The sequence below is a fragment of the Salmo trutta genome, chromosome 8 (genome assembly GCF_901001165.1).
Source record: "Salmo trutta chromosome 8, fSalTru1.1, whole genome shotgun sequence".
Lineage (NCBI taxonomy): Eukaryota > Metazoa > Chordata > Actinopteri > Salmoniformes > Salmonidae > Salmo > Salmo trutta.
The window spans coordinates 41636687-41654997 of record NC_042964.1 but is presented as its reverse complement, the minus strand read 5'-3'; the positions used below and the strand labels follow the sequence as shown (position 1 = coordinate 41654997).

General features: G+C 41.8%; 1 protein-coding gene across 1 annotated transcript; it reads right to left on the bottom strand.

Annotated features, from left to right (window-relative positions):
- Window positions 1-481: 481 nt before the first annotated feature.
- On the bottom strand, window positions 482-7405 carry LOC115198977 (NADH-cytochrome b5 reductase 3). Its single transcript, XM_029761448.1, has 9 exons — window positions 7203-7405; window positions 3920-4045; window positions 2935-3007; window positions 2626-2732; window positions 2403-2532; window positions 2150-2233; window positions 1972-2057; window positions 1770-1869; window positions 482-1584 (listed from the first exon to the last, which is right to left on the bottom strand). The coding sequence occupies exons 1-9, from the start codon at window positions 7221-7223 to the stop codon at window positions 1412-1414; spliced, it is 900 nt and encodes a 299-aa protein (XP_029617308.1). The 5' UTR covers window positions 7224-7405; the 3' UTR covers window positions 482-1411.
- Between the last annotated feature and the right edge of the window lie 10906 nt (window positions 7406-18311).

Sequence of the window (18311 nt, the reverse complement as noted above, 5' to 3'; positions counted from 1 at the left end):
GCAGCTCTATTTCCTTTTCCAACAGCCAGATCAATCGCCTTCAACTTGAAAGCTGCATCATATGCATTTCTCCGTGTCTTTGCCATGAGGGTGACAAAATGTCTACCGTAATCAGAATGATGAAGTTTGAAAGCGCTCGATTTAATCTAAACAGTAAATAAAGTTGTTCGGCAATTTCATTGGTCTAATGAAAGCTTCATGCCGCCAAAAAACTGAACAGAATGTGTTTTTTTGGAGAGAAAAAAATTGAAAGCGGGAAAAATTCATATATTAGCCACGAGGTTCAAAGTGTGGGAAAAAAGTTGCAGCTTATAGTCCGGAAATTACGGTAGATCTGTCAGTCCCATGTCTCTCATTCAAGGCTGTGCTTAAATATTTTCACATCCTGATGTGATTGGTCAACAGGTATCAGAATTAGGCTAACTTAAGTGGTAGGAGTCATTGCTTGGTGGTAACCACAGCTACCTATTAGACAAACAACTTATTGCATTTATTTTATTGGTCTCAATGTATAACAAACATGTTGCATAATGAAACTATTTCAAGTGCTGTAAAGACATTTAAGCACATTTGAAAGACTCCAGTAACAGCTTCAAGATAGTCACTCTTTCTGCAACAATATGGAATAAGTACATCAATGTGCAAAGTTACACTTTAGGGAATAGTTTGCAGTGGAAGCAAGTGAGCAGTATTATGGTCATGTCTTCAGCTGTGCATACAAAAAAAAAGTATTACTGGGTTGCTAAGGCACTCAAGTCAAGTTAAACTATACTGAACAAAAAAAACAATATGCAAAGTTTTTCATGAGCAGAAATGTTCCAATTGCACAAAGCTTTTCATTTTCTGTAAAAAATGTGTTTACTTCCCTGTTAATGAGCATTTCTCCTTTGCCAAGATAATGCATGATTATAGGTGCACCTTGTGCTGGGGACAAAGGCCAGGAGTATTTGTAACAAAGCCCTTTTGTGGGGGAAAAACTCATTCTGATAGGCCTACTTCTTGGGAGCCAATGTCATCCCATGCCCAGTCATGTGAAATCCATAGATTAGGGCCTAATTCATTTAACTTAACTGATTTTCTCCTATGAACTAACTCGAGTTTATATTTTATTCAGTATACAGGTATCGGTCACAATTAGTTTGACAGGAGGAGCGTTCAAATAACAATGTTTCCTCCAACTACCAGTGATTCAATTCAGAATGATAAACCTGTTAAATCAGAAAATGCTTTGGACACCACTCGTTTTGGAAATTAAGGCATAGAAAATGGTCCACTAATTCTGCTATAGAATGAGTGAAATGATTTCAATAGATGATCAAGCGCTGATGCAAGAGAGTTTTAATAAATGTTGGGTGTGGCTGATCATTGAGCCCTGGGGAAACCCCCTTTAACCCCGCGCCTGGGATGGCTTCTAAAAGGTGAACCTCCGGCTGCTGGCGTGGCCCACTTTGTCCAGGTTGGGGTTACAGGCAAACTGGATCATGGGAGGCGGTCCGCACAGGAGGATGAGAGTGTCGTCTCCAGGGGGTGGAAGGTGGTCCCTCACCATCTCTTCACTGATGAAGCCTTGACTGTACTCCCAGTCTGAGTAAAGAGACATTAAACTTTAAGTCACTCCGGACCAGACAAGATTCTTTCTTAGCCTTCTCTTAAATCTTTTAACCTTCTGTACAGCCTTTAATGGCTTTTGACACTTCAACAGGGCAAACATTCATTTCCCTATATCAGATCATGTTCACTGAAACATAGAAGTTACGGACATCTCTTACCCTCAGGAGCCCTGTCCAGGGTGAACCATAGCTTGAATCGGGTTGGGTGATTAGCTGCGATCTCTTCCAATTCCGGTCGAAGCAAGATGTCTTTCTCAGTCTGAGGGAGAATAGGATTGAGAAGGTATTAGGGACTACTAGCCCATGTTTGAACTCCTTGACATCAGATTCAAACCAGATGAGGAAAACGGTGTAAACTCACCTGGTTGGCGAAGAGCAGGTGACACACTGTCTGGTCCTGGGGATCCTTCATTATAGCTGTGATGAGCTGCAGCATGGGAGTGATTCCTGAGGGAACAGGATCCAATAGAACACATGTCAACCCATCACAGATGGCCATTCTGCTATGTACAGATTGAGCATGGTGGCTTTTGTTTTACCGGTCCCTCCTGCGATCATGCCCACTTGCTTGGCAGTTTTGGTCACAGGCTCCGCCTTTTTTTCTGCCCTGATGGCAAAAGCCCCTGTTGAAACACCCAATAAACAAACCAATTTAGTAAAGGAGTGGCTTGCATGCACTTCTTCACCATTGACCTAGCTCAGAGCAGTGACCACTAACCAATTTAAAAACATTTTCAGCCAGGGCCTAAATATACATAACAGTGGCAATGTTGGGCAAACGTGATGACTCACCGTTTCCTTGGTAGACCAGCAGGCCGCTGGGCCCTCTGAAATCAATAGTGTCGCCAATCCGGATGCTCTCCAAGTACTGACTCATCTTCCCACCTTCAGGAAACTTTGGATTAACGTTCTTGTAGTAAATCTGGGAAGCAAGAAGAACATTTGTTGGGAAAACTGGTTGAGCAGATGGAGGTTGAATTATATTAGAGAAAGCTTCTTCAGCTGATTTGTGTACCTTGACTACCAGGTCTACGAAGCCTACGTCGTCATCACTAGACACAGGTGTGTACGGTCTGACCACCAGGACTCCATCCGGTTTGGCAGACAGGTATATGTGTTGCCCTGGGAACGAAAACAGTCAAAGTATGGTGGCCACTTAAATGAAGAGTAGTCGTGATAGTGCGAACACTACAAACAGATACATTTTTGTATGATTTCAGATTCAGACCAGGATTACATTCAATGTTACACTATAATATAGGCCAATAGTGTTTTTATATAAATGCTGAAAAGTTGAACAGTGACATCAATTGAATGTACTCACCAATGGGTAGCCCAAGGACACAATCCTTTTCCCGCAGGGCAAAACGGAATTTCCTTGTGTCATGACTGATGATCTATGAGAACCACAACACAGTATTTCACAGCTGCACTGACATGATATAGATCCCTCAAACTCAGATCTTGACCTCAAAGATAGTTCCACCACGTTCTCTCACTGTTTCCCTCTAAATCAGGGCTATATTTAGACCTGGGACACCAAGTGTGAATTAATTATCAGGTTGAACAGAAAACCAGCAGGCTCCGGACCTCATAGGGTGAGTTGAATACCCCTGGTATAAACCACACACACACAGAGACTGTTAGCCTTGATCCACAGTAGCAGTCTGTACAGGAGAAATAACTTCAAACTATAATCCAGACTGGTTGCATATTGACCTCTGCACTAAATGGAGAAACCGCAGTCTGTAGCAATACAGCAGCTGCCCAGCCCACTGACCAGCCTAATTTATGCGTTTGGTCTTTGTGCAGTTCCAGTAATGGTAAGGGGCATTTCCACAGTAACAGTGATGATTTGACTCAAACAAAACAACAATGATTACAAAGCATAGAACTCAGTGCAAATGCAAAGTTTGGTAACAGAATGACAGTTTCTGTGATCATTATGTTACTAAACATTACATCTGCACTGTTCCAAGTAAATTTGTTTTTTCGAGTGTGGAAATTGTTAAAGGTAGTCATTGTGCATAGTTGTATGGTTTGTTTAACTTTGCAATCATTGGTTTTTGTTTTACATAAATGTTAAGGTGAAAAATCTGAGTTGGAGCATCACTGTTTCATGGAATTGCCCTAAGTCTTCCTAGAACAGCACTGGGCATCCCAGATCAAACATGTCTTATCTAGTCACAATTGTTACTCATTATTTCTTCGTCCAATTTGTTTCATTCACTCTATTATATTAATAATGTGAACATGGTTTCGCCACAGTACAGAGTAATAATAAGCTGATCACAACACAGAATTCTTACCTCTTTATCGATCAGCTTTAATGCATATTTGATGTTGGGGTCCTCTAGAGTGATGGCACGTTTCTTCTTTGAGAGGAAGAGGCTCATGATGAGGTTGATGATGTTGTCGATACTGCTCCGAATGAGCTGCGGAGATGGGAAAGTAAGGTTTGCCTTTTCAGTTGAAGTTATTGTGGAAATAAGGATGTCAATCTTTACAATGTTGAACATTGTAAAGACTGCTGCCATGATTGGGAGGGGAAAATTACAGACTGTACCAATATGGCAACAAAAACAGGTATTAAACAGTCACTAGGATATACCTCATTTTTGGACTGATATACAATGCATCAGTCAGTGTGATACTACACCTAACTTGACATAAATATACTGCTCAAAAAAATAAAGGGAACACTTAAACAACACAATGTAACTCCAAGTCAATCACACTTCTGTGAAATCAAACTGTCCACTTAGGAAGCAACACTGATTGACAATACATTTCACATGCTGTTGTGCAAATGGAATAGACAACAGGTGGAAATTATAGGCAATAAGCAAGACACCCCCAATAAAGGAGTGGTTCTGCAGGTGGAGACCACAGACCACTTCTCAGTTCCTATGCTTCCTGGCTGATGTTTTGGTCACTTTTGAATGCTGGCGGTGCTTTCACTCTAGTGGTAGCATGAGATGGAGTCTACAGCCCACACAAGTGGCTCAGGTAGTGCAGCTCATCCAGGATGGCACATCAATGCGAGCTGTGGCAAGAAGGTTTGCTTTGTCTGTCAGCGTAGTGTCCAGAGCATGGAGGCGCTACCAGGAGACAGGCCAGTACATCAGGAGATGTGGAGGAGGCCGTAGGAGGGCAACAACCCAGCAGCAGGACCGCTACCTCCGCCTTTGTGCAAGGAGGAGCAGGAGGAGCACTGCCAGAGCCCTGCAAAATGACCTCCAGCAGGCCACAAATGTGCATGTGTCTGCTCAAACGGTCAGAAACAGACTCCATGAGGGTGGTAATGAGGGCCCGACGTCCACAGGTGGGGGTTGTGCTTACAGCCCAACACCGTGCAGGACGTTTGGCACTTGCCAGAGAAAACCAAGATTGGCAAATTCGCCACTGGCGCCCTGTGCTCTTCACAGATGAAAGCAGGTTCACACTGAGCACGTGACAGACGTGACAGAGTCTGGAGACGCCGTGGAGAACGTTCTGCTGCCTGCAACATCCTCCAGCATGACCGGTTTTTATTTTATTTATTTATTTATTTCACCTTTATTTAACCAGGTAGGCAAGTTGAGAACAAGTTCTCATTTACAATTGCGACCTGGCCAAGATAAAGCAAAGCAGTTCGACAACATACAACAACACAGAGTTACACATGGAGTAAAACAACATACAATCAATGATGCAGTAGAAAAAAATAAGGCTATATACAATGTGAGCAAATGATGTGAGATAAGGGAGGTAAAGGCAAAAAATGCCATGGTGGCAAAGTAAATAAAGTATAGCAAGAAAAACACTGGAATGGTAGATTTGTAGTTTGAAGAAAGTTCAAAGTTAAAATATAAATAATATGGTGCAAAGGAGCAAAATAAATAAAATAAATAAATACAGTAGGGGAAGAGGTAGTAGTTTGGGCTAAATTATAGATGGGTATTATAGATTATTATTATTATTATTATTATTATTATTATTATAATAGATTATTAGATTATTATTATTATTATTATTAAAATTATTAGATTATTATTATTAGATGGTTTGGCGGTGGGTCAGTCATGGTGTGGGGTGGCACTTCTTTGGGGGGCCGCACAGCCCTCCATGTGCTCGCCAGAGGTAAACTGACTGCCATTAGGTACCGAGATGAGATCCTCAGACCCCTTGTGAGACCATATGCTGGTGCGGTTGGCCCTGGGTTCTTCCTAATGCAAGACAATGCTAGACCTCATGTGGCTGGAGTGTGTCAGCAGTTCCTGCAAGAGGAAGGCATTGATGCTATGGACTGGCCCGCCCGTTCCACAGACCTGAATCCAATTGAGCACATCTGGGACATCATGTCTCGCTCCATCCACCAACGTCACGTTGCACCACAGACTGTCCAGGAGTTGGCGGATGCTTTAGTCCAGGTCTGGGAGGAGATCCATCAGGAGACCATCCGCCACCTCATCAGGAGCATGCCCAGGCATTGTAGGGAGGTCATACAGGCACGTGGAGGCCACACACACTACTGAGCCTCATTTTGACTTGTTTTAAGGACATTACATCAAAGTTGGATCAGCCTGTAGTGTGGTTTTCCACTTTAATTTTGAGTGTGATTCCAAATCCAGACCTCCATGGGTTGATGAATTGGATTTCCATTGATTATTTGTGTGTGATTTTGTTGTCAGCACATTCAACTATGTAAAGAAAAAAGTATTTAATAAGATGATTTATTTCATTCAGATCTAGGATGTGTTGTTTAAGTGTTCCCTTTATTTTTTTGAGCAGTGTAGTTTAGTCATAATGGATAGGCGCAATGCTTCCCTAAAGTTAGGGGAGTGGTTATGTCTGAGGAACACTGGGGAAACCCGAATTTCCTCGAGCTGCGCAGCGGTAAGGCACTGCATCTCAGTGCAAGAGGCGTCACTACAGTCCCTGGTTCGATTCCAGGCTGTATCACATCTGGCGGTGATTGGGAGTCCCATAGGGCGGCGCAGCGTCACAATTGACACAGCGTCGTCCGGGTTTGGCCGTCATTGTAAACAAGAATGTGTTCTTAACTGACTTGCCTAGTTAAATAAACACACACACCCCAAAATTGGACCAAACTGCTGCGCTCACCACTGTTCGATAGCTAGTAGCTAGCTAACTTAATAACGACATGGTAGAGCTACAGTGGCGTGCACTTCTTTGACAAGTGTGCAGAGATCTCCATGCTGGCTATTTTGATCAGAAATTAACCCGACTGTCAATCACTTTAACTAGGTAACTCACTCCCTAGCGCCATGCAACGTGCTATCTAAACGCCCAAACATCTCAATAAGAGGCAAAGCAAAAGCTTTGGTTATCAAGTTAGCTAGTTATGATGACAGTTTACTATATACCATATGACTTACTTACTGCAGCTACGGTAGATTACAAACCTGATGGTTCACGACGAAGATATGTTACTAGCTACACTGTAGTCTACAGTACTAGTTAGCCAACCATAGCTAGCTTGCCTACCGTTCGCTATTGATTCCTTGTGCACTGTCAAATCGCACAACTGTAGCTCAGCATAAGCCAATGTAAAAATATAATATTTAGCTAACTGGCAATTATACTTACCCCAATGATGTAAGACAGCATCTTGTTTTTGACACCTTACAAGGCAACAGCGAAAAGTCTGTTCTCCCTTCGAAAAACCGTCGCGCTGTCAAAGTACTGACTCGGGTGCTTTCAAGGCAACTGGGAACTCGGAAAAAATACGAGGTCAAATCATGACGTAGGTAATATTCAGGTCGGAAAGTTGGAGTTCTGGAAAGAGGCCCGAATTCACGAGTTGGAATTCCGAGTTTGATGACCGTTCAAAACGATCTTTCGCACTCTGAGTTTTTTTTCTTCTCGCAAATTCACAGCTGTCTTGAACGCACTGAAGTCGTAAATCAGATATTTTTGAGTTCCCAGTTGTTTTGAACGCGTCATAAGTAATTAGCGCTCAACCTCTGCAGTTGTAAACACGCTTTTCAAAATAAGAGTCCATGCACGACCCATGACTTTGCATGAAAACTGCTTTGAACATGTCTGTCTGGCTGCAATAAATGAAAACGCGTTTGATGCTGAATAGCCATTGTAAAGGGCAATTCCGCCACTTTTCAACCTTTTGTGAATTATCTTCAGCACCAAACTAGACCTACAAATGTGAAAACAAAGGTCCTAAGAAATGCTTCTCGGTGACATCACAGTGTAGGATTAAAAGTTTAAAAAAAAGGTGATTTTTCAAATCCTGCAACGAGTTTCTAGTCAGAGAGGGTATTTTCTTGCTCCCCACGTCCCCGCGAATCCCATAGTGTTTGAAATCACTGTTTTAAAAATGTTTTAACTGTTGATGATGTCGTCGGGTAGAACTTTTAACTTATTTTTTTCTACAGAACATATAAATGAACTGGAACAAAGTCTCGTTGTTGTCTGGTAAATATTGTATATCTAATAAGGTGAAAGAAGTATCATACAAACTCATTCATAGAATCTACCCTGTAAAGACCTTTATTATACACAGATTTAAAATAGCTATTGATAACAAATGTGTATTTTGTGGTTGTGACCCAGAAACTCTTGACCATTTATTTTGGGACTGTTCTTATGTCAGACGATTTTGGAGTGAGTTAGAAGATTTTATTTTAAAAGAAACGACTATTAATGTTAATCTGAGAGACTCTGATATTATGTTTTATTTTGATCCAAATGATATGGACCCTGATTTAACTTTCATTGTTAATTTGTTTATCTTTCATGGGAGATTATTTATCCATAAAATTAAGTGGGCAGAGGACAAACCCCTCTTCACATTATTTAAGATACAATTTAAATATAATTTTTTTAATGATCAGTAAATGTAAAAACAAAAAAGCAATACACACCATAAAGGTTTTTGACAAATTGAAAATGTGTCTCGATATTGTAATACCCCTATCTGTTAGATTGATGTACTCTTGTTTGTATATTTCTGTTTTTGTATTTGTTGTGTCCATAAGAAGACATTTGTTTTACCGTTTTCACATATTTAGACACTGGTATTGTGCTGGAGAGAATCGAAAATGAGGTTGAAAGTGCTGAAATTGCAATTTAAGCTATGTTGATTAATTTGATGGACATTTCCAATGATTCTATCCTACAGATGTGTATGGAGCCAATTGACATATTAGACAAGTCCAGTAGATGGCAGCAAAGACTCGTGTAAATCAGGGCCTTTAAAAGTCAATGGATGGCCTGGGCTGATATAGAGTGCACTGCATGCATTTAGGGTTAGGGTTAGGGTTAGGGTTAGGGTTAGGGTTAGGAGGACAAAACTATGTAAGCAAATGATGGTAAATAGTACACTAATAAAGGTTTTTAATAGAATTCTTTGAATGAAATAGTACGTGTTACCAGATACTTTGATGTACAAGCCACCATTCTAACAGAGGGACCTCACCTCAGCAGTAAACAACATTCATACTTCACTCCAAATGCCCAAGTCTTTGTAGTGAAGAATATCATGCAGAATCAGTGTAAAAACGGTCTTGTGTCTCCATCTTGTAGAGAGCTGTGACATGCAAGGTCTTCGCAGGGTTGGGTAGGTTACTTTCTAAATGTAATCCATTACAGTTACTAGTTACCTGTCCAAAATTGTAATTAGTAACATAACTTTTGGATTACTCAAACACAGTAATGTTATCTGATTAATTTCCGTTACATCTGGATTATTTTACCCTTAAGAGGCATTAGAAGAAAACAAATGCATGTGTCATCATAGTGGTCGCTGACTTGTGGTCAGACTCGCTCAGGTGGAACAAACTTAAACGTGCACCTTTTTTCAATGTTGAATTGAATGTCATTGAGAAAACAGAAAGGTTTCAGAATGTTTTTTTTTCTTTAGTAAACATCCTTTCTGAATTTAAAAGTAATCCAAGAAGTAATCTAGTTTTTCTAAAGTATCTCTAATCTCAGATCAAATCAAACTTTATTTGCCACATGCGCCGGTTACAACAAGTGTAGACTTTACCGTGAAATGCTTACTTACAAGCCCTTAACCAACAGTGCAGTTCAAGAAGAAGAAAATACTTACCAAGTAGGCTAAAATAAAAAGTAATAATAAAAAGTAACACAATAAGAATAACAATAACAAGGCTATATACAGGGGACACCGGTACTGAGTCAATGTGCAGGGGTACAGGCTAGTTGAGGTAATCTGTACATGTAGGTGAGGGCGAAGTGACTATGCAGGTAGGTAATAAACAAACAGCGAGTAGCAGCAGTGTACGGGGGGGGGGGGATTTTTATGAATTGTTCTGCTGTGTAATGGCGTGGGGGTAATCAAATCAAATCAAATGTATTTATATAGCCCTTCGTATATCAGCTGATATCTAAAAGTGCTGTACAGAAACTCAGCCTAAAACCCCAAACAGCAAGCAATGCATGTGAAAGAAGCACGGTGGCTAGGAAAAACTCCCTAGGAAAAACTCCCTAGAAAGGCCAAAAACCTAGGAAGAAACCTAGAGAGGAACCAGGCTATGAGGGGTGGCCAGTCCTCTTCTGGCTGTGCCGGGTGGATATTATAACAGAACATGGTCAAGATGTTAAAATGTTCATAAATGACCAGCATGGTCAAATAATAATAATCATTGTAGTTGTCGAGGGTGCAACAAGCACGTCCGGTGAACAGGTCAGGGTTCCGTAGCCGCAGGCAGAACAGTTGAAACTGGAGCAGCAGCATGGCCAGGTGGACTGGGGACAGCAAGGAGTCATCATGCCAGGTAGTCCCGAGGCATGGTCCTAGGGCTCAGGTCCTCCGAGAGAAAGAAAGAAAGAGAGAATTAGAGAGAGCATATTTAAATTCACACAGGACACCGGATAAGACAAGAGAATACTCCAGATGTAACAGACTGACCCTAGCCCCCCGGCACATAAACTACTGCAGCATAAATACTGGAGGCTGAGACAGGAGGGATCAGAAGACACTGTGGCCCCATCCGATGATACCCCCGGACAGGGCCAAACAGGCAGGATATAACCTGGGTAGAAGCTGTTGAGGAGCCTTTTGGTCCTAGACTTGGCGCTCCGGTACCGCTTGCCATGCGGTAGCAGAGAAAACAGTGTGACTGGAGTCTCTGACAATTTTATGGGTTTTCCTCTGACACCGCCTATTATGTAGGCCCTGGATGGCAGGAAGCTTGGCCCCAGTGATGTACTGGGCCGTTCGCACTACCCTCTGTAGCGCCTTACGGTCAGATGCCGATCTGATTACATTATTTTAGCTGGTAACCTAACTGATTACAGTTATATTGTTATGTAATCAGATTAAATGTAACATGTAAATTACTCCCCAACCCTGATCTTCTGTGACCATACTAAACGGCATGCGCCAAGAATATACTCTGCATTTTTGCCAACTACAGAGGAGTAGACTAGAGTGGCTCAGAGTTTAAGGCTGGTGTCCCAGGTTCTCCAATGCTTCCCCTCTTAGAAACTAGGCGAATTGCAACAACACTTGAATTCAACACTGGGTGAACAGGGAGTACAGGAGGGTGCTGGGTACACACCCCTGGGGGGCCCCCGTGTAGAGGATCAGAGTGGCGGAGGGATTGTTGCCTACCCTCACCACCTGGGGTCGGCCCGTCAGGAAATCTAGGATCCATTTGCACAGAGAGGAGTTCAGACCTTGTGCTTAGTGATGAACTCACATAGGTATTCCTCTTGTCCAGGTGGGATAGGGTGGTGTGCAGTCCAACAAAGATTGTGTAGTCCGTGGGTCTGTTGGGGTGGAATGCAAATTGTACTGCGTCAAGGGTGTAGGGTATGGTGGAGGGGATATGGTCCTTGACTAGCCTTTCAAAGCACTTCATGATGACAGAAGTGAGTGGTACAGGGTGATAGTCATTTAGTTCAGTTATTTTAGCTTGCTTGGGTACAGGAACGATGGTGATCATCTTGAAACAAGTGGGGATGACAGACTGGGTTAGGGAGAGTATGAAAATGTCCATAAACACTAGAGCCAGCTGGTCTGCGCACGCTCTGAACTAGGCTATATGATATGAGCCTTCGCTAGAATGGCAATGGTTGTTAAGAATTGTTCTTGAACCTTCAACATAGAAATGCTACCAAAAATGATTTACAGAAACTCGTTATAAATGATGGAGTCATCCATGATTCACCAAATTATATTTTGAAAGAGGAAGCAAAATATTTTAAGCGTATGTTGTCTTTTCAGTCTCCTCCATTTCCACTGAATGATGCTAACTGTAAGGATTTCTTTCCTAATAACAATAATAATAATGTAAAATTATCAAATTTACAGAAAGACCAGTGTGAAGGCCAACTTACAGAAGATTAACTTTTTGAGGCAGTTAAATCTTTTCATTCTGGAAAAACACCAGGGCTTGATGGTATACCAGTAGAGGTATATCAGACCTTTTTTGATGTACTCAAAGATCCATAATTAGCATGTTTTAATTACTCCTATTCAAATGTAGACTTTCACGTACTCAACAAGAAGGTCTGATTTCCTTATTACTAAAACAAGACCCAGGTGGTAAGTATAAAGATCTAGTCCATTTAAAAAACTGGAGGCCTCTTACACTTCAATGTTGTGATGCAAAAATCCTGGCAAAATGCATAGCACATAGAATAAAAAAGGTTTTACCAGATATTGTTCATCCTGATCAGACAGGGTTTTTACATGGATGATATATTGGAGATAATATACGACAATTACTTGAAACATTTGAACATTATGAAACATCAAGATACCAGTCCTGGTCTTCATAGCAGATTTTTAAAAGGCATTTGATAAAGTATGACTAGAATTTATATATAAATGCCTGGATTACTTTAATTTAGGTGAATCTCTTATATAATGGGTTAAAGTTGTGTACAGCAACCACAGATGTAAAATAGAAAATAATTGTTGCTTCTCAGAAAGTACTGAGCTTTTAAGAGGAGTAAAACAAGGCTGTCCGTTGTCTCCATATCTATTTATTATGGCCATTGAAATGCTAGCTATTCAAATTAGATCCAACAAGAACATCAAGGGGTAAGAAATCCAGGGGATAAAAACAAAAGTGTCAATGTATGCCGATGACTCAAGTTTTTTCTTAAGTCCTCAATCTGGATCCCAGCACCGTCTTATTGAAGATCTTGATCACTTTTCTTTCCTCTCTGGACTAAAACCTAATTATGACAAGTGTACCACATTACGCATTGGATCGTTAAAAGACACAGTGTTTACACTACCCTGTAGTTTACAATAAAATGGGCGGATAGTGAAGTAGACATACTTGGTATACACATCTCAAAAAAGATAAATTAACTTACCACAATCAATTTCAATAGAAAGTTTTCAAAAATAGACAAGATTCTGCAACCATGGAGAGGTAAATACTTGTCTAATTATGGAAAAATCACATTGATTAACTCTTTGGTGCTACCAGAGTTTACTTACTTACTAATGGCACTGCCTACTTCAGATGAATCGTTTTTAAAATCATAATTATGATCAAAACATATTTATTTTTATTTGGAATTCTAAGCCAGACAAAATTAAACGTGCCTATTTATATAATGAATATGAGTTTTGGGGGGCTAAAATGATTAAATATTAAAACTTTAAACCTCTCACCAAAGCTTCACTCATACATAAATTATGCTTAAATCCAAAATGGTTCTCCAGTAGATTATTAAGAAAGGCTCATCCTTTGTTAAAAAAATGGCCTTTTGGACTTTATTTTTTAAAAATGGAACCTTTATTTAACTAGGTAAGTCAGTTAAGAACAAATTCTTATTTACAGCCTACCAGGGACGGCCAACCAGGGATTTCAGTCCAGCAACCTTTCGGTTACTGGCCCAACGCTCTAACCACTAGGCTATCTGCCACCCCTTTATACATATTACAACTTCTTATTTCCGACTAATTGAAAATTACATTTTGTTTAAAGTATCACCCTTTCTTAAACAAGCCATACAAAGCTGGTTACAATTTCAATTTTATCCTCTAGAATAGGTAGAACATACATTACAACAAATGTTATTGTTAAACTCAAATATACTGATTAATTTAAAAAACATTGTTTATGGAAAATTTTACTTTTTTAAAATTATGTTTATTAATTAATGATATTATGAATAGAAACGGAGGGGTTATGTCACATACGCAGCTATCAAAAATATATGGGAATGTCTGCTCAATCAAAACTTACAACCAACTGATTGCAGCATTACCACAAAACTGGAAGAGGCAAGTGGAAAAGGGAGAAGGTAGGGAACTTATTTGCCTGCCAAATATTAAAGATACAAATTGGCTGAAAGGAATTGGCATAAATAGAGAAATATACGTTTCATTTGAGGACAAACATTTTGACAGCTGCACCATACAGGTTGAAAAATAAATGGGAAGATATTTTTGATGTACTGATTCCATGGCACATGAACTGGAACAAATAACAACACTTGAGTCAACACTTTGAGTTTTTCAATTAAAATTATTATATACAATTCTTGCCTCCAACAGAATGCTATATATATCAGGAAATATAGGTTCGATCTCCATTGTCCCGGCAATAAACATATGAACGGCTACTAATGTTAATATCCAACATGGCATAGCAGTCAGACGTCTTTTGTCCTCATCTTGTCGTGTCTTGTGTATATATCTTTAAAAAAAAATATTCGCATATCTTTTAATATTTTTTTCTAAAACTCAACTTCAAAACACTCTCCTGCAACCCCCCTCACCCAATGTGGTGCGGATCAGTTTTTTTCTAAAGTATTATTCACCTCGAATCCGGAATCCCCCCAACAGAAGCTAGCCAGCTCACTAGCTACTAGCTAGTAGTCAGCTAACCATTGCTAGCGGTCATCAGCTAACCTTTAGCCCAGAAAGCTCTCGCCAGTTTGTACAAGGTGACTCAAACCAGAGCATACCGGACCTATTTTCTCTCCATATCCCCGGATTCCTACCGCAAGCTCTGGACATTTTCACCTGGATCTTCGCAGCTAGCTAGCTGCTATCAGAGTACTGGCTAACGTCGGTCCCGGAGCAAGCACCAATTAGCCTGGAGCTAGCCCATGCTAGGCCCTTTCTCCCGGCTAGCTAAAGACGCCCATCAGCCACTCCTGGGCGTCGTACCCAACCCTTCTACTGCCGGTACGGGGCACGGAACCCCGCCGATCCTTCACGACTGGACTACGATGTAATTCTGCTTGAGGGGGTACTCAACTGGCCTCTACATCATGACCACCCCTGAATGCCCATCCGCTAACCGCGGCCTGCTAGCTGCTAGCTGTCTAGAGGATATTGGACTGTTAGCTGTATAGATCCATCAGCCAATTTCTTGGGCCACTATACCTATTTTGCCAATTGGACTTGGACCCCCCTGCTACTCGGAACCCTACTAATCCATCACGACTGGTCTATCGACGTCACTGCACGTGGAGACCAAAACAGACTTTCCTCCGTCGAGACGTCCCTCTAAGGCCCTTCTGCTAGCTTGCTAGCCCCGGCCTGCTAGCTGTCTGAATCTCCGTGTCTCCAGCCAGCCCAACCACTCACTGAACCCCTATTGATCACCCGGTTACGCATGCCTCTCCCTAATATCAATATGCCTTGTCCATTACTGTCCTGGTTAGTGATTATTGTCTTATTTCACTGTAGAGTCTCTAGCCCTGCTCAATATGCCTTAACCTACCATTTAGTTCCACCTCCCACATATGCGGTGACATCACCTGGTTTAAACGTCTCTAAAGACAATAGCTTTCTTATCACTACTCAATGCCTAGGTTTACCTCCAATGTACTCACATCCTACCATACCTCTGTCTGTACATTATGCCTTGAATCTATTCTCTCAGACCCAGAAACCCGCTCCTTTTACTCTCTGCTCTGAACGCACTAAACGACCAGTCCTGATAGCCTTTAGCCATACCCTTATCCTAGTCCTCCTCTGTTCCTCTGATGATGTAGAGGTTAATCCAGGCCCTGCAGTGCCTAGCTCCACTCCTACTCCCCAGGTGCTCTCATTTGTTGACTTCTGTAACCGTAAAAGCCTTGGTTTCATGCATGTTAACATTAGAAGCCTCCTCCCTAAGTTTGTTTTATTCACTGCTTTAGCACACTCTGCCAACCCGGATGTCCTAGCCGTGTCGGAATCCTGGCTTAGGAAGTCCACAAAACCCCCTGAAATGTCCATCCCTAACTATAACATTTTCCGACAAGATAGAACTGCCAAAGGGGGCGGTGTTGCAATCTACTGCAGAGATAGCCTGCAGAGTTCTGTCTTACTATCCAGGTCTGTACCCAAACAATTTAACTTCTACTTTTAAAAATCCATCTTTCCAGAAACAAGTCTCTCACTGTTGCCGCTTGCTATAGACCACCCTCTGCCCCCAGCTGTGCCCTGGACACCATATGTGAATTGATTGCCCCCAATCTAGCTTCAGAGCTTGTGCTGCTAGGTGACCTAAACTGTGACATGCTTAACACCCCGGGCATCCTACAATCTAAGATTGATGCCCTCAATCTCACACAAATTTGGGGTCATCCCTGTGGCTCAGTTGGTAGAGCATGGTGTTTGCAACGCCAGCATGATATGTGCAATGCCAGGGTTGTGGGTTTGATTCCCACGGGGGGCCAGTACAAAAACAACAACAACAAAAAATGTATGAAATGTATGTATTCACTACTGTAAGTTGCTCTGGATAAGAGTGTCTGCTAAATGACTAAAATGTAAAAATGTAAATTATCAATGAACCCACCAGGTACAACCCCAAATTTGTAAACACGGGCACCCTCATAGATATCATCCTAACCAACTTGCCCTCCAAATACACCTCTGCTGTTTTCAACCAAGATCTCAGCAATCACTACCTCATTGCCTGCATCTGTAATGGGTCTGCGGTCAAACTTCAGTCAGCAGGACTTTCTAATTGACCTGGCCTGGATATCCTGAAAGGATATTGACCTCATTCTGTCTGTAGAGGGTGCCTGGTTATTCTTTAAAAGTGCCTTCCTCACCATCTTAAATAGGTATGCCCCATTAAAAAAATGTAGAACCAGGAACAGATATAGCCCTTGGTTCTCTCCAGACCTGACTGCCCTTGACCAGCACAAAAACATCCTCTGGCATTCTGCATTAGCATCGGACAGCCCCCGTGATATGCAACTTTTCAGTTAGGAACAAATATACACAGGCAGTTAGGAGGCTAAGGCTAGCTTTTTCAAGCAGAAATTTGCATCCTGTAGCACAAACTCAAAAAGGTTCTGGGACACTGTAAAGCCAACGGAGAATAAGAGCATCTCCTCCCAACTGCCCACTGCACTGAGGCTAGGAAACACTGTTACCACCGATAAATCCACTATAATTGACAATTTCAATAAGCATTTTTTTACGGCTGGCCATGCTTTCCACCTGGCTATCCCTACCCCGGTCAACAGCCCTGCGCCCCCCACAGCAACTCGCCCAAACCTCCCCCACTCCTCCTTCACCCAAATCCAGATAGCTGATGTTCTGAAAGAGCTGCAAAATCTGGACCTCTACAAATCAGCCGGGCTAGACAATCTCTTTCTAAAATTATCAGCAGAAATTTTTGCAACCCCTATTACTAGCCTGTTCAACCTCTCTTTCGTATCATCTGAGATTCCCATAGATTGGAAAGCTGCCGCGGTCATCCCCCTCTTCAAAGGGGGAGACACTCTAGACCCAAACTGCTACAGACCTATTTCTATTCTACCCTGCCTTTCTAAGGTCTTCGAAAGCCAAGTTAACAAACAGATCACCGACCATTTTGAATCCCACCGTACCTTCTCCGCTATGCAATCTGGTTTCAGAACTGGTCATGGGTGCACCTCAGCCACGCTCAAGGTCCTAAACGATATCATAACCGCCATCGATAAGAGACATTACTGTGCAGCCGTATTCATCGACCTGGCTAAGGCTTTCAACTCTGTCAATCACAACATTCTTATTGGCAGACTCAACAGCCTTGGTTTCTCAAATGATTGCCTCACCTGGTTCACCAACTTCTTCTCTGATAGAGTTCAGTATGTCAAATCGGATGGCCTCTTGTCCGGACCTCTGGCAGTCTCTATGGGGGTGCCACAGGGTTCAATTCTCGGGCCGACTCTCTTCTCTTTTTACATCAATGATGTTGCTCTTGCTGCTGGTGATTCTTTGATCCACCTCTACGCAGACGACACCATTCTGTATACCTCTGGCCCTTCTTTGGACACTGTGTTAACTAACCTCCAGATGAGCTTCAATGCCATACAACTCTCCTTCCGTGGCCTCCAACTGCTCTTAAATGCATGTAAAACTAAATGCATGCTCTTCAACCGATCGCTTCCTGCAGCTGCCCGCCCGTCCAGCATCACTACTCTTGATGGTTCTGACTTATGTGGACAACTACAAATACCTAGGTGTCTGGTTAGACAGTAAACTCTCCTTCCAGACTCACATTAAACATCTCCAATCCAAAATTAAATCTAGAATCGGCTTCATATTTCGCAACAAAGCATCCTACACTCATGCTGCCAAACATACCCTCGTAAAACTGACCATCCTACCGATCCTCGACTTCGGCGATGTCATTTACAAAATAGCCTCCAACACTCTACTCAACAAATTGGATGCAGTCTACCACAGTGCCATCCGTTTTGTCACCAAAGCCCCATATACTACCCACCACTGCGACCTGTATGCTCTCGTTG

Coding starts and splice junctions, on each gene's coding strand:
- LOC115198977 (XM_029761448.1), bottom strand. CDS start 7,223: ATGCTGTCTTACATCATTGGG. Junction 4,046..7,202: donor TGCTGTCTTACATCATTGGG/GTAAGTATAATT, acceptor CCATCTCCGCAG/CTCATTCGGAGCAGTATCGA. Junction 2,733..2,934: donor TGTCCTTGGGCTACCCATTG/GTGAGTACATTC, acceptor TTTCGTTCCCAG/GGCAACACATATACCTGTCT.